Below are 14,638 nucleotides of genomic sequence, written 5' to 3'. Positions count from 1 at the left end.
TGAATCTGTGGGATACTCCACATTTGCTTTAAAGGAAATCACGATGGTCCTTTATTCTTGACTGATATGTCTATCTCTCATGAATATTCATTCTCCCACAATTCTAACTAATGATATGCCATGCTCTTAACAGATGAGAAGAAAGGAATGCGGATGATCTATTGCTGATTCCTCCATTGTGGTCTGGCATGTGCTCACATGCTCCTTTTACCAATAATATTACACCCCAAAGAGGGTGTTGCCTTGCAGAATTCAGGTAGTTGGTTAATATGTTCACTCTGTTGAAAAAAAGAAAGACAACCTGACGACTTGTGACTTTCCTCATTTGTCCTTGTGTGAAGTGCTCCGCTCTTCTGGGCATTATCGTGCGCTTTGTTTAAATATCAGACAGGGAAAGTTTGTGTATGCTTCAGCACTTTGGCAATGCAAGCCTTTTTGGCTATTGTAAACTTCTGTAGACTTCTCATCTCTATTTCACATTCTGTGGAATAAATGTGTGTTTCTTTAGCCCAGGTTCTTCCTGTCTGCCCTGTTCTTGGTATGAGTTCAAGTCTAAATCTTGAGTGCCAGGAATAACAAGCATCGCTGCTTGCCTCTTCCTGTCCGAGGAGGTGGGGTGCTGCAGTGAGCCGACTTTCCCAGGCCTCAAGACGGGAGGAGACACCCAGGTGGCTGCTGTGCCTGCGATCAACAGGATCGACTCTGTCCTTGGCGCGCCCAGTTCTGGATTGATAGGTTAGCAGCATTTCCCAGTTCATTGAAAACAAACCAAAAATACCGTTCACCTTGATTCCAATCCTAGTTCATCAAGATTTGCTATATGAAATGCACTCTGTTACTCACCAGGTCTGCAGGGAAAGACTGCCATAACTTTTGTCCAGGACAAGTGAAGTATTTTTCTTCAGTTGCACAACTTATCCTGAGCGTCTGATAGTTTATCTGTCTGAGTTAATTCCCACTTCAGTTCTCAGATTGACTTAACTCCCCTATTTCAGTCAATCACAGAATTTTTTTCTCTGAGTGTTGGGACATTACAAGTACCCATTGAGTTCTGAGAATAACCTGCTTTATTTTTGGTTTTTCAGTGAAAGGATTCCTGGGAGGTGAATATAGGAAGCAGACAGGAAGCTTCACAATTAAAACTTAACTTGTTTTTTTCTTTTTAATTAGAACCTTGACCTCCTCCAAAGGTGTAGGGAAATGAAAAACAGGGCTTTATAAAGAACCAGTTGTGTCAGACCCATTTATGACAAAATGACAGTTGGAGAGGACAAGGAAAAACAGATAGGATCTATATGGAGTCGAGAAAGGCTTTTGATTTTATCCACCGTGACATTCTTCTGAACCAATTAGGAAGGTCTGGTTCATATCACATCACAGTGGGGTGAACGCCCCACACGACAGGCTGCACCTGAAGTGGGAGCTGTCGGTGCTCCTGCTGAGTGCCTGCACCTGGGGATTCCACTGGGAAAATGAGCCGCGGGAAAGGTTGCAATTAGCAGGACTTGGAACACCAGGTACTATGTCAAAATGGAGATTAGTGTAAGTAAGCATGTCTTTAAATGTTGTGGAACCAGATCCAAGATAAAGAACAACTGAATGAAAATACAAGTGTAGCATAAAAGGCTTAGGCGCCAGAAGAAAACTAATCTCAACAGGCTCCTGTCACCATTCTGTGGCATTTGCAAATCTAGACCGCAGCCTTGTAAAGCTAGAGGGACTTTTGGTGTCACAGTGCCCATCCATCCTCTAGAATGTTGGCAGCCAAGAGGGAAGCGACCAGCTCAGAGCTGCACGGCTGGTTCTGTTGTTCACAGAATTCCTAGTGCAGAATCCCTTTAGTACAAGCAATCTGTGTTGACTTATTCTTAAATATAATTTTCTTGACACATATTTTTACTTACTATATAACTCACCCAGATTGACTCAAGAATTTCCTTTTCTGGACATTTCATACAATTTAGGATCATTCAATCTATGGGCTTTTATTCCGGGGCTCTTTTACCTAGTATAATGTTTAAAGCTGCATCCATTTTGTAGCACACGTTAGTAATTCATTCCATTTTACTGATGAAGCGTTTCTTTTATCTCAATATACTGCATTTTAGTTATCTCTCCACCAGTTGGTGGACATGTAGGTTGCTTCTACTTTGGGGTTACTATGAGTAACATTACTGATAGTATTTCCCCTGTCATTGTTTACTTTTTAAATTCAACAGCTCTTTTCTCCTCCCAATGAATTGCGGCCAAACTTTCCATCAAGTGTGGCCTCTTCACTCACCCTTTTTCTCCAGGTCTGTACAGCAGAGTTCTCCTAAACAGGAACTAAGGCTGCTATTAATGTTCTAATAGATAGCCAGAGGGAATTAAATATTCTAGAAAAAAAAAATGACTTCTTAATCTAATAATAGTCTTTTGTTTTATGATGGCTTATGAGAAACTCTTAGCCAAATGTTCTTCATCTTCACAGAAAATAAGTGAGAGCAATCGGATTTAAACTGCAGCAAATAAACCACTTCAGATGGGCAGAAGGAAGCACATTTCATATGACAGTGAACACTATCAAGTTAACTCTCAATATTAGAAAAACAAGGCCTATGCCATTTGTTCTGGGAGCAGCCTGTATGGATGGGTTTAAATCTAAGACCAGATGGCTTGCTGTGTTCCCCTGAAATCAAGACCATCTTTTTGTGGGACTTTTTTCCTGTGTGGCTCCAGAAAATGTTTGTCCTTCTGTATTCATAGAGGCCATTTCATTGTGCTCACAAGAAATGAAATCAGTCGCTAGAGAGGTTTTTAGAAACCACTGGGCGTGATAGGAGGCATGATACCACACCAGCATCATTAAATGGAGTCACGTCCCTTCGTTACTATGTTTTCCCTAACTACAGCCAGGAAAGTCATTTACTAACTCTAGGATTGCCCAGTTTCTGAAGTAATTTTACATTTACTCTCTTGCGGTGTCCCATTGGAGCCCTTGGCAGTTGCTACACTATTGCATGAGGATTCTGCCGCATGGGTCTTTCTAGGCAGGGTCCCTTCCACTCATTTCTCAGTTCCCTTCATTTGCAGCAGTAGAAATGCACCCCGGTATCTTACCCACTATCTCATGACTACTTTCCATCCACTGGCACCTCTGTTTTTATCCTGTTATCCCTTTAAACCTCTGGTGCAGCTAGAGACTCCTACTCAGCCTGTAGTCAGTAATCTCTTCTACGACTCAATGTTCAGCTTCTGTTTGCTTCAGCAGAAATCAGTACTCCCCATTTGGGCTTCCGTACTGGCTTGATAATATGGTGCAGTGCATTAGCCAGGGATCTGGAATAACTAGCTTCATGCCTCTCGCTTGTTCTTTCTCTGTTGTGAAGACTTTCAGAGCTTCCAAAGGAATTCTATAGAAGCTAAAAACCAAAGCATATTCTATATCAATATAATGAGTTATTAGTAGAAATGTGGACACAGGTTTCAGATTAAAATTACAACTGATTTTCTGTGGATCTCCTGGATCCTTGGGCACAATAATCCTGTTGTCTTCATGTTATGTCTTACTCACTGAGTTCAAGTCCTGGTGTATAATAACCAGATTAAATCACTTTGGAGTAGACACAGAAGATGCTATTATTATCATTATCAATAGTATCATAAAATAGAATAACATCATAGAAGATATTGTTATTATCAACAATAGTATCATAGAAGATACTATTATTATCATTATTGATTTGAAGTCGAAACTCCAAGTACTAGGTCGTATGATATGCTATTAAGTTCAGGCCACCTTTTTCCCGATCTCACTAATGGAACTTCCTGAGACTTCTTGAGAACCTGTATTCTGATCTAACCTAGAACCAAGATGGGGCGTCTCAGAGTATTCTCTGGGGTGACTGTGATAGAATGATCTGAAGGCAATAACTAAAAATATAAAATCAAATTTCACAAGTGTAATGTGCAAGGGGGAAAAGAGAGACACATAAAACAGAAATAAAAGAGGAGACAGATCACAATTGTGTAGAAATAAAAAGGAGTATAGGTGAGTATCATGGACAATTGTATGTAAGAAAATTGGATACCTAGGTGAAATGGACAGATTCACAGAAATACTGTGTCTGTTGAGTCCTAATCATAAAGAAATGGAAAATTCTGATCTAACACGGAGAGCCAGAATCTCCCAACAAAGAAATGTCCAGGACCAAATGGCTTCATTGGTGAATTCTATCAGGCACTTAAAGAAGTCACAGCAGCCTTTCTCAAACTCTTCCAAAACACTGAAGAGGAAACACTTCTCAACTCATTCTGTGAGATCAGCTTTACCCTGCTACCAAAACCAGATGAAGATAATGTAAAAAACTGAATACTGATGCCAAATCTTGAACAATATACTGGCAAACAAAATTTAACAGCACATTATATAAGGAGTGTTCAGTTAGCCTGGTAATTAAGATGCCTGCATCCCACATAAAGGATCCTGGGTTTAATCCCCAGCTCTGGCTTCTGACTCCAGAGAGCCAGAGCAGTGGAAATGCCTCAAATAATTGAGATCCTTCCTGTCATGCATATGGGAGAACAAGATTGTGTTTCCAGCTCCTGCCTTTGCTCCTAACTTAGCTTCAACCATGCAGGCACCTAGCAAGTGAACAAATGAATAGAAACCAACTCATTCTCCTCCCCCATCCCACTTTATATCTTTCCAATAAATAAAATTTTCACTAGTAAAAAGATTATATAGCAAGATCACGTGGCATTTATTTTTATAATGCAAGGATGGCTCACTATGTGAAAAACCATCAGTTTTAGAATGAAGGGGAAAAGTCACATGATCACTTCAACTGGTATAGAACAAACATTTGGCAAAATTCAGTACCCTTTTATAATAACACTCAGCAAACTAGAGACAGAAGGAAAGTGCCCCAACATAATAAACACCATCTAGGAAAAGCCATGGCTAATATCATACTCAGTGGTAAAGGCAAAGGTTTTCTTGTAAGATGAGGAACAAGATGAGGGTGTTGGCTTTCATTGTCTTTGTTCAACATTGTGCCAGAAGCCCCCTAGCCAGAATAATGAAGTAAGAGAGAGAAGTAAAAGGAATACAAATTGAAAAGCAAGATGTAGTTATCTCTGTCATGGATGCCATGATCACATTTATTGGAAACCCTAAGATTACACACGGAGAGACACACAAACCAACTTAATAGAACTAGTAGTTGAACTTAGCAGAGTTGCAGGGTATAAAATCAACACACAAAATCAGTTGCATCTCTATATACAACCTGAAACAAAAATCGAGATAACAATTCTGTTACAATTTTATCAAAAAGAATAAAATATTTAAGGATAAACTTAATAAAGGAGGCTAACTACTTGAACACTGAGGCAGGCATTTGGCGCATTTAAAACGCTGTTTGGATAACTGTATCCAATATGAGAGTGCCTGGGTTTAAATCCAAGCTCTACCTCAAAGTCCAGCCTTCTTGTTGGGCATCCTGGGAAGCAGCAGGTGACGGGTCAAGTGAGTCCCTGAAGGGATCGCTCCCTCCCACTCAAAGGGAAAACTTAGACTGAGTGCTGGTCTCCTTTTTTTGACCTGATTTAGCTATTGCTGTTGTGGATGAACCAATAGACGGAAGATCTTGTCTCTCTGTGTCTTTCTGGTTTTTGAATGAATGAACGATTTTTCTTGAGTTACTCATCTTCTCCTATTAGGAAATTTGCACATTATGACTCAGGGTCTGAGGAGCACTGAGAAACCAGTGTCAGATATGTATAGTGTTGTGTTTTATTGGTTAGAGTGTTATTCTAATGTTTCATACCCGTACATATTGTGATATAGGATTATTATCCTAGAAGTATACAGAGCAATTTTGTTGAGGCCCCTAAAACACGGCAGGTGCTAGGACCTGGTGGAGTTCGGGCACCCTGAGCTGGAAGCAGAGCCTCACCTCTTGGGGCGTGGGGTGGTGTAAGCAGGTGCAGAAAAGCCAGTTCTTCCACATGCAGCTGCTTGGACTGCGTTGGGCTCTCCTCACACACCATTTCCAAGACCTCCGCAGCTTTTGCACTTGCCTGCTGGACTGAAAGCATGTTTCTTGCAAAGGCCTTTCTGGAAGGGGCAGATCGAGGTCTTGGAGAAGCCCTGGGAGGTCTTCTTGGTGGAGGTGGTCAGCGAGGTGGTGGGGACAGGGGTGGAGGCCGAGGCGGCGGTGGAGGTGGAGGCGGCGGTGGAGGTGGAGGTAATATTGGCCGGATAGTTGGAGGGATCGTGAATTTTATCAGTGAGGCTGCAGCAGCTCAGTATACTCCAGAACCACCTCCCCCGCAGAAGCACTTCACCCACGTGGAGGCCCATGAAAGCGAAGAAGTGAAGCGATTTCGGCGACAGTTTGAGCAACTGGCCGGTCCAGACCTGGAGGTGGGTGCCACCGACCTGATGAATATTCTCAACAAAGTCATCTCTAAACACAAGGAGAGCCTGAAGACAGACGGCTTCAGCCTTGACACGTGCCGGAGCATTGTGTCTGTCATGGACAATGACACGAACGGGAAGCTGGGCTTTGAAGAATTCAAGTACCTGTGGAACAACATTAAGAAGTGGCAGTGCGTGTATAAGCAGTACAAGGATCACTCTGGGTCTCTGCGTGGGTCCCAGCTGCGGCAGGCTGTGCAGGCGGCAGGCTTCCAGCTGAACGAGCAGCTCCACGAAATGATAGTGCGCCGCTACACTGATGAGGACGGCAGTATGGATTTTAACAACTTCATCAGCTGCCTCGTCCGCCTGGACGCCATGTTTCGTGCCTTCAAGTCTCTGGATAGAGATGCCGATGGTCTGATCCAGGTGTCTATGGAAGAGTGGCTGCAGCTGACCATGTATTCCTGAAGTGGCCACTGCAGAGTTGAGAACCTCGCAGAGGACAAGGATGCTCCCTCCACACCGCAGCTGTCACTTCCTGGCGAGCTCTGTCACATCCCTGCCTATTTCAGATTGTGGGCCACCTGCTACTGCTTTAATTAAAACACTCCTTTTTTTTTTCATAAAAGTTGTGCTGAGTGGTTAGTATGTCCTCTTTCTGAGATACTAGATTTATTTAGATTTATTTGCATATCTGATGGAAGGGGGTGCAGGGTTGTAAAGTCATAGATTTAGGGATTATGAACTCCATGAATAAGAATGTTATCATTGCTTTGTTTTGTTTTAAGCATTGGAATAAATTAAGAAAATAACTCAGAAGATAGGTTTTTCCCTGTAAGAGGATGAAGAGAGAGATTCAAAGTCCGTTTTTCTCATAATTTCACATCTGGTCTTTCCATTATGTAAAAAAAGAAAAAAAGAAAAAAGTGCTTTCTAGAAAGAATGTTTTAGATATATAGAGACAGGTTTAGAAATGTGAAATAAAATACTTTTTGTATGAGGACAGCATTTAAAAAAAAACTGTGGCGTAACTATTTAAATTTCTAGAACTCTGATTCTGTTTATCTAGTAAAATAAGCGTTTTGTAATCTTGTTTTGCTTTGATATACTTGTGTGTGTGGAGGGGGGGTTCAAAGGCATTTGAGACACATGAGGGTATATCCTTAGTTCAAAAACACTGCCCTCACACATGCTTCCTGCAAACTCAGGCATGCCCAGCTGGTGTCAGCCAGCTCTTGTCATATCTTGTCCTGCCTTAGAGCTAGGAAAATTCTTGTGCTCATCTTGGGAAACTGTGAGTACATAGGAAACACAAAGATTAAAAAAGACATCAAAGGCAATCAGTCCAAGGCAATATAAAGCAACTCTTTATTTTGGTGACTTTTATTTGGTGATCAGTAAATGAGCTCTTCAGCAGTCCAAATGCCTTGGTTCCGTTCCGAATAATTTGGACAGTGAGATTGCAAACAAAGGCAGAGCCCAGAGAGAAAGTGCTGAAGCTCCGAGGTGATTCTGATGATAGCCTTTGCTGTTTGCTTGATTTATTTATTTGAAAGTCAAGAGTTAAAGAAAAAGACCCAGAGTTAGAGTGAGTGAGATCTTTCAACTGCTGGTTCACTCCCCAGATGGCCCCAACAGCCAGAACTGTTGGTCTCCCACGTGGGTGGCATGGGTCCAAACAGGCTGTCTGCTGCTGCTTTTCACTATCCATTAGCAGAGAGCTAGCTCAAAAGTGGAGCAGCTGGGACATGACAGCATCCATACAGAATGTCGTCATTACAGGCAGTGGCTTAACCCACTGCCCCCACCATTGGCTGCTCTAAAATAGGGGAATAATCCAGATCCACCTCTACCATACACACACACACCAGGATTTGTCAAATCTGTCTCCCACAAACTCTGGCCTAATAGAAAATTCAGTGTAGCAGTCTCCTGGAGGAAAAAATCCAAAGGAACCCCAAATCCCTGCCCTGGTGCCTTTCCAGTATAGAGCCCATGGTTTGACTTTATGGTTTTCATGAGCAGACTGAGTCTAATGTGCCAGTGTGAATGGACCCAGTGGGTGAGGCTGCATTTGCAAGTGCACAGTTCACCAGCCTGCTATTTCTATTTTCCCATTGGCTAACACATCCCTTCCAACTAAGGCTACTTTGGAGGGTCCCCCTGGGCTTTCAAATAAGTACTTGCTTTCTCTTTTAACTTGTTGTAGCTATGGGCATATGTAGTCAGCCTGTGGATAACCCCCCAGCTGCCTGTTAGAAATTCCCAATGGAAATCGGAGGGGTTGGCATTTGACTGCTGTGTTCACCATTGCCGCCATCATGTAGCGTTTAGGAAGCTCTGCACACATGTAATTCTGAACTGAACCAAGCACCGAGCATAGAACCACTGTCCTCAAGGGACTTGTAATTTAACTTGGGTCTGATGGGCTGCTTAGCCCAGGTGTGGTTAGAGTAGGAATGAGGTTGCTGCCAGCAACCGCACATCAATATCAGCCTTCCTCTTCTAGAATGAGCCCAGCAATATGTTAAGCGTGAATAGGGGAGAGCAGCCAGGAGAGGAAAAAGTTGCCAGGACGTTGTTTAAGGCCTCAGAATATTAAGTTTACAATTGAACCTTCCTGCATGATGGCTGTGGGAAGGAGAGTGGAGCCAGAGTTTTGTAGCTTGGCTCTAAAGACACGTTCTCGAAAAGTGAAGATCATCATCTCACAGGAGGTCTGGTATTAAACATTTACTTACTCCTTAAACTGAGGGATTACCTACTTCTATGATTCTCTTCCAGCAGGCACATGAAGGAACATCCTAAAGTGACCCAAGCTCCTCTCCTAAATTTGTATTACATTTGTGTAAATAACCTCAGTTGCCAGAGTGGAAGTGCAAAACTCCAATCCAAACCTTGAACTTTTCCAAGTAGTCAAACCTTTGGCACTGTATAGAACTAATAGAGTAACAAGTGATATAATTTCTTAGTTGTCATCCAATATTTAATGTTTTAAAGGCACATTTTTAGCACAGAAAGAAATATTTTTTTGACAGCCTTTAAAAAAGAGTTAATTATTTTGGAAGTTAGAATTACAGAAAGCAAAAGAAGGAGGGAGGGAGAGAGAGAGAGGTTGAGATTATCCAGCTGCTGGTTCACTCCCCAGATGGCTGCAACAGCCAGTGCTGGGTAAGGCTGAAGCCAGGAAACAGGAGCCTCTCCTGGGTTTCCACATGGGTGACCAGGGGCTCAAACACTTGAAACATTTCCTGGTGCTTTTTCTAGTTCATTATCAGTGAGCTGGATCAGTAGTGGAACAATTGGGACACAATCTGGTGTCCATATGGATGCCAGCATTGAAGGCAGTAACTTGGCTTGCCACATCACAATGCCAGCCCCGTTGGATAACCTTTTAAAAACTGAGTTGAAAGAGGGAATGAGAGATCTTTCATCTGCTGGTTCATTCCCCAGAAGGCTGTAATAGCCAGGACTAGGCTATGATCAAGACCAAGAGCCAAGAGTTTCCCCCACATGGGCACAGGAGACAAAGACTTTTGGTTGTCTCTTGCTTTTTGTCTAGGCACATTAGCAGGGAGCTGTGTTGGCAGTGGAGCAGCTAGGGCACCAGTCAGCACCCATATAAGATGCTGGCATCACAGGCAGTGCCATAGTACCAGCTCCAGGCGAAGGCCTTTGATTCATGTAACCCCATTTCATTATTTTTAAGTTCTAACATCACAGAGTATAATCAGTGTAGGATGTTGAAAAAAATACTTAATGATGAGAACATGTGAAATGGTGTTATGTAGTTTTTTTTTAAAATACTCATTTCTTTGTCACATGGGTGGCAGGGACCCAAATGCTTGAAGCGTCACCTGCTGCTTCCGTGCATAAGCAGGGAGCAGGACTGGATGCAGAAGAGTTGAGAATCCAACCAGGTGCACTGATATGGGATGTGTGTCCCAAGGAGCAACTTATCTACAGCACCGAAGACCTGCTCTCCATGTATACTTTTTAAATTTCAAAATGCCTCATATCATTTTACACAATAACTTTATTGGGGTTTGTGCTGCAGCATAGAGGGTTAAGCTTCTGTTTGCAACACTGGCATATCATATGGATACTGTTTGATTCCCAGATGCTCCACTTTAGACCCAACTCCCTGCTGGGAGAGCAATGGAGAATGACCAAAGTCTTTGGGTACCTTCACCCGTGTGGAAGACATGGGTGAAGCACTTGGCTCCTGCTTTAGTCTGGCTCAGCCATTGTTGTTGCCAGCTACCTGGGGAGTGAACCAATGAATGGAAGATCTCTCTTTCTCCCTTTCTGCCTGTAACCCTGGCTTTAAAATAAAAAGTAAATCTTTGTTAAAGAAAGAAACTTTATCTAAGAACAACAACAAACTTCCAGGAGTATTTGAAACATGTACCTCATCTTAATGATTGCTTGCATTTTTTGGATATTTTAATGTTTACTTATAAAACAACCATAGAAACTTCAGTACTGTGCAACTGTCCATAGTGAGAATTAAAACCAAAATCCATCAAGAGGCCAGCGTTGTGTCTCAGTGGGCTGAGCTGCTATCCGGAACACTGTCCCCATGTTTCCTTCCTTTGCACTTTCAATCTTATTTTTCCTTTCTTCTCTTCTCCCCCTCAGCTCTGTCCTCTCTTCCTTCAGGCTCCCCTGGCTCTCCAGCTTATCCCTCTCTCCCTTTCTTCCTTTTCTTAGGCTTTCTGTCCCCTTTTTTCATCCTCTCGGTGTTCCTGACCAGGTGAGTAATGAATGTATAAAGTTGACTGTGGATTCTGTCAGTCTATTGGGGAATTATCCATCCTTTCTTTTTGACTGAGGCTCAGAATGTCTCCATAGGTCATGGCAGTGGTGATGTTGCTTGTCCAGTGACTTACAAATGTGGGGCCTGCTAGGGCCTGGTATCCCAAGGGGTTCAGAGTCTCCCATGTCGGCTTTAGTTGGTCCTAATTGACTGCGGATTAAGTCTGAGAGAATTTTGCTGTGATTTTGCCTCTCAGTGTAGAATTTTGCCATGATCCTGCCTGTGGAAGTCCATCATTGCTTCCATCCCATTGAAGATGAAAGTCCTGGATCCTGCCATTAAGGCAGCACTGAACTCAGGAACCCATCCTGGGTGCCCCGAGGGCCACTCCTAATGGCTTCAGTGATAAAATGTGTGTACCGAATGCTAAGTAAGACATGTATTCTCAATACAGTTCCTGCTAAATGGAAAACCAGTGGTCCCCTTGCTTGCTGTACTGTCTCAGGGAGAAGTGAACAGGCTCAGTGCATGACAGTGAGGTGCACCTGAGGCTGGCTTTGTGACCTCATGAACAGCAGCAGCTCAACTAGCAGCCCTGCTGACTGATCCCTCCTGTCCCTTTACAGAACAACGATGGCAGCATCGACTTCCGTGAGTATGTGATCGGCCTGGCTGTCTTGTGCAACCCTGCCAACACAGAGGAGATCATCCAGGTGGCCTTCAAGGTATCAGCTCATGGAAAACATCTTGGTCTGTCTCGTCAACAAGGGCTGATTCTAACTGTGTTATTTGGAAATCAGTGAATCTTCTGCACTAGTTTACTGCTTTTGCTGTGATACACGTCTGGGAGAGTAATGCAATGGCAGTTGCTACTGAGAATGAAGAAAGTGCAAGTACCCGTTTAAGCAAAAATCTAGTTAACAGTATGGAGATTGATGAGCGGGTAATTTAGCATGGTTTATAAATAAACAACACTTACCTCTGTCTGGAAAATTCTACTCTATCTGTATTTTTTCATTCTGTATGCAGATATTTGAAGTGGTATTTTCCCAGCGGAATTTAGTTTGTCACCGTAGTGTCAGGTGAACCCCATCACAGCTTCTGCCTTCCTATAATGTCACACATGAAAGGACCTCAAAAAGTTTATGTAATAGTGGAAATAAAGAATACACATCTCCATGGACTTTCTTGAAGTTCTTCTCTCATGTGATTTTTATAGTGACACAGGACTGAGACAGGGAGCAAATGAGTAAAATCTGTGCTTACAGGAGCAAAAGGAGGGGGAGAATACGTTTACCAAAGTGAGTTTTCAGTTATGAGTGTAAAAGTGCTTCTTCTAGTATTCTAGCTTTCTTTGTTTCATTTTTAAGATTTACTTATTTGAAAGGTAGAGTTACAGAGAAGAAAGTAATAGAGATCTTCCATCTGCTTATTCATTCCCCAAATGACACAATGACCAGAGCGGGGAAAGTCCAAAGTCAGGAGCCGAGAGCTTCTTTCAGGTCTCTGATGTCGGTGCTAAGGGCCCCAGGACTTGGACCGTCTTCCTCTGATTTCCCAGGTTCATTAGCAGGCAGTTGGGTCAGAAGTGGAGCAGCCAGAACAAATCAGTTCTCATTTGGGATGCTGGTGTTGCAGAAAATGGCTTTATGCACTGAACCATAGCACCAGCTATATTCATTGGTTTTTTAAACAGAAGGCTTCCTGTGAACTCTGTGCTTAGATGGGCAACTCTCAACGAAGACGGATTCTTGGATTTCCCTGCTTGTCTTACCTGATTGCTTGAGAGTGCTTGAGTCTCTTGCTTCCACCCAACCTAGGAACTAAAGGCAATCTCAGCACCATCTCTATCTTGTATCCTTCAGTTACCTTTCTCTTCCTGAGTTTCTGAAGATTAGCCCACTGTGACCTCAACAAATATTTTCCCAACTCTGTTTATTTACAAAGACTCTCTGCCTCCAAGTGTTCTTTCTCATTTCTCAGGGATAGCCATGGGAACTCCTGTGTGCTCTTTTATTTTTTCCTAAGGTGTCCTTTTTTACTTGTGATTGGCTTAAACTGAGTTAGCTGTTAGACCTACAAAACACCCAAGTGGTTGATGCTTAGCAGATGATCCTAAGACAAGGGCCAAGAATTTTACCAAAGTTGATAACTTACAGCCTTTATAGACTCACTAATCATAAAACCTGAAATTACACACATAGCCAACTCATTTCAATCCAGATATTTCTGTTGTTGTTTTGGGATTGTATATGTAATTATAAGTTTAACTGGACAAATGGTCACTTTTGGTTTACCAATGAAAGACCTCATAGTGAAATTCACCCTTAATCACAGTAATGATTGTTTTCAGAGAAGTCGTGAGATTTGTAGCTAGTGTAGACCTTGGCTTGGGAAAGGAAGAGGGGAGAAAGGAAGACTTAAAACTATAATTAACTCTGTTTTCAGTAAGGCATGGGTCAGGTTTTATATATATATATATATATATATATATATATATATATATTTTGACTGTTCCTTTCAGGTGTTCTGTGTTTTAGAATGCTTTTCCATACTTTCATCTTTCTTTTACTAGTAGCTTCTTCCATTTAGAATTCTTTGCAGAGCCTTTTATTTGGGCAACACTTCGTCTTTTATCTCACTTCTGCCTTTTAGAGGTAAAATGTTGACATTGTCCAGGTATGTGCAACAGGGCAAACTCTAGTCAGCTGACACAGAAGTGGAATTGGCTGCGAAGCTAGGGAATAGGCTTCAGGGAAGACTCAGACCCCAGCAGCTCCAGGAAGTGTGGCTGCCGGAACTGCCCTGTGGCTTTTCTTGGGGCTTCATAATTAACATGAGCTCATGATTCACAGTCGAGTATGGTCCAAATGGTCTTTGGCCAGGTGCTTGATAGGAAGAACAGGATGTTTTCATTATGAGTACTGTGAAGAGATGCCATTCCCTAAAGGAAATTGGGGTGTTGAACTTTCTACCAGAGCCCAGACAATGGGGTTTAGCTTAGAACAGGGAGCTCTATAGCAGAGTTGAAGCAGAAGTAAGGGGAATTGGGAATGTGGTGAGAGGTGTGATCTGGGGTAGGCAGCTGTGAAAAGGACAGATAAAGCAGAGATGAAGTTTACAGGGTGGAAGGAACTCCTGCAGAAGAGAGAGCCACCAGAGCTCTGGATGCAGCATGGGAAATGTGACAGAATCCTCGCTGTGATTGCTTGAGATCCGAGGCACTAGAAAAGGCCAGTTCTGCGATATCATCTGGTCGCCCAAAGCTGTGTTTACTGACGTCATCAGGATCTCTGATTTGCCAAATCTGGCTAACCATCTTCCTTCTGCCTTGCACTTCTATGGCCGTCTTATGCTATTGCTTGTTATCACTGTCAGAATCTTTTTGTCTTTCCTGAAATCACTCTGATAATTTCCAAGATGCATGCTATTTTTTCCTGCTGCTTCAAGTCTTTTGTCAGTGCTTTGTTCCC

At 42.6% G+C, this 14,638-nt stretch overlaps 2 protein-coding genes across 7 annotated transcripts in view; both read left to right on the top strand.

The window, feature by feature from the left end:
- LPCAT2 (lysophosphatidylcholine acyltransferase 2) overlaps window positions 1–14,638 on the top strand; it is a 54,384-nt gene that overhangs the window by 34,806 nt on the left and 4,940 nt on the right. For all 3 annotated transcript variants that reach the window (XM_040982691.1, XM_040982690.1, XM_040982692.1), the window contains one exon: window positions 11,792–11,890. In XM_040982691.1, coding sequence (XP_040838625.1) covers window positions 11,792–11,890 — 99 coding nt within the window. The remainder of the gene's footprint in view (window positions 1–11,791; window positions 11,891–14,638) is intronic.
- Window positions 4,571–7,024, top strand: CAPNS2 (calpain small subunit 2). Of its 4 annotated transcripts, none has more exons than XM_040982696.1 (2): window positions 4,571–6,170; window positions 6,225–7,024. In XM_040982696.1, exons 1-2 carry the CDS (start codon window positions 6,080–6,082, stop codon window positions 6,872–6,874), a joined length of 741 nt encoding a protein of 246 aa, XP_040838630.1. In that variant the 5' UTR covers window positions 4,571–6,079; the 3' UTR covers window positions 6,875–7,024. The 4 variants fall into 4 exon arrangements, with proteins under 4 accessions (XP_040838630.1, XP_040838628.1, XP_040838629.1 ...); XM_040982694.1 differs by having other exon boundaries at window positions 6,213–7,024; XM_040982695.1 differs by having other exon boundaries at window positions 4,571–6,182; window positions 6,231–7,024.

This window comes from Ochotona curzoniae, unplaced genomic scaffold (genome assembly GCF_017591425.1).
Source record: "Ochotona curzoniae isolate NIBS_2020 unplaced genomic scaffold, NIBS_Ocur_1.0 contig_3622, whole genome shotgun sequence".
Taxonomy (NCBI): Eukaryota; Metazoa; Chordata; class Mammalia; order Lagomorpha; family Ochotonidae; genus Ochotona; species Ochotona curzoniae.
Note: the sequence above shows the minus strand (reverse complement) of the source record. Positions and strands in the feature narration are given on the sequence as shown.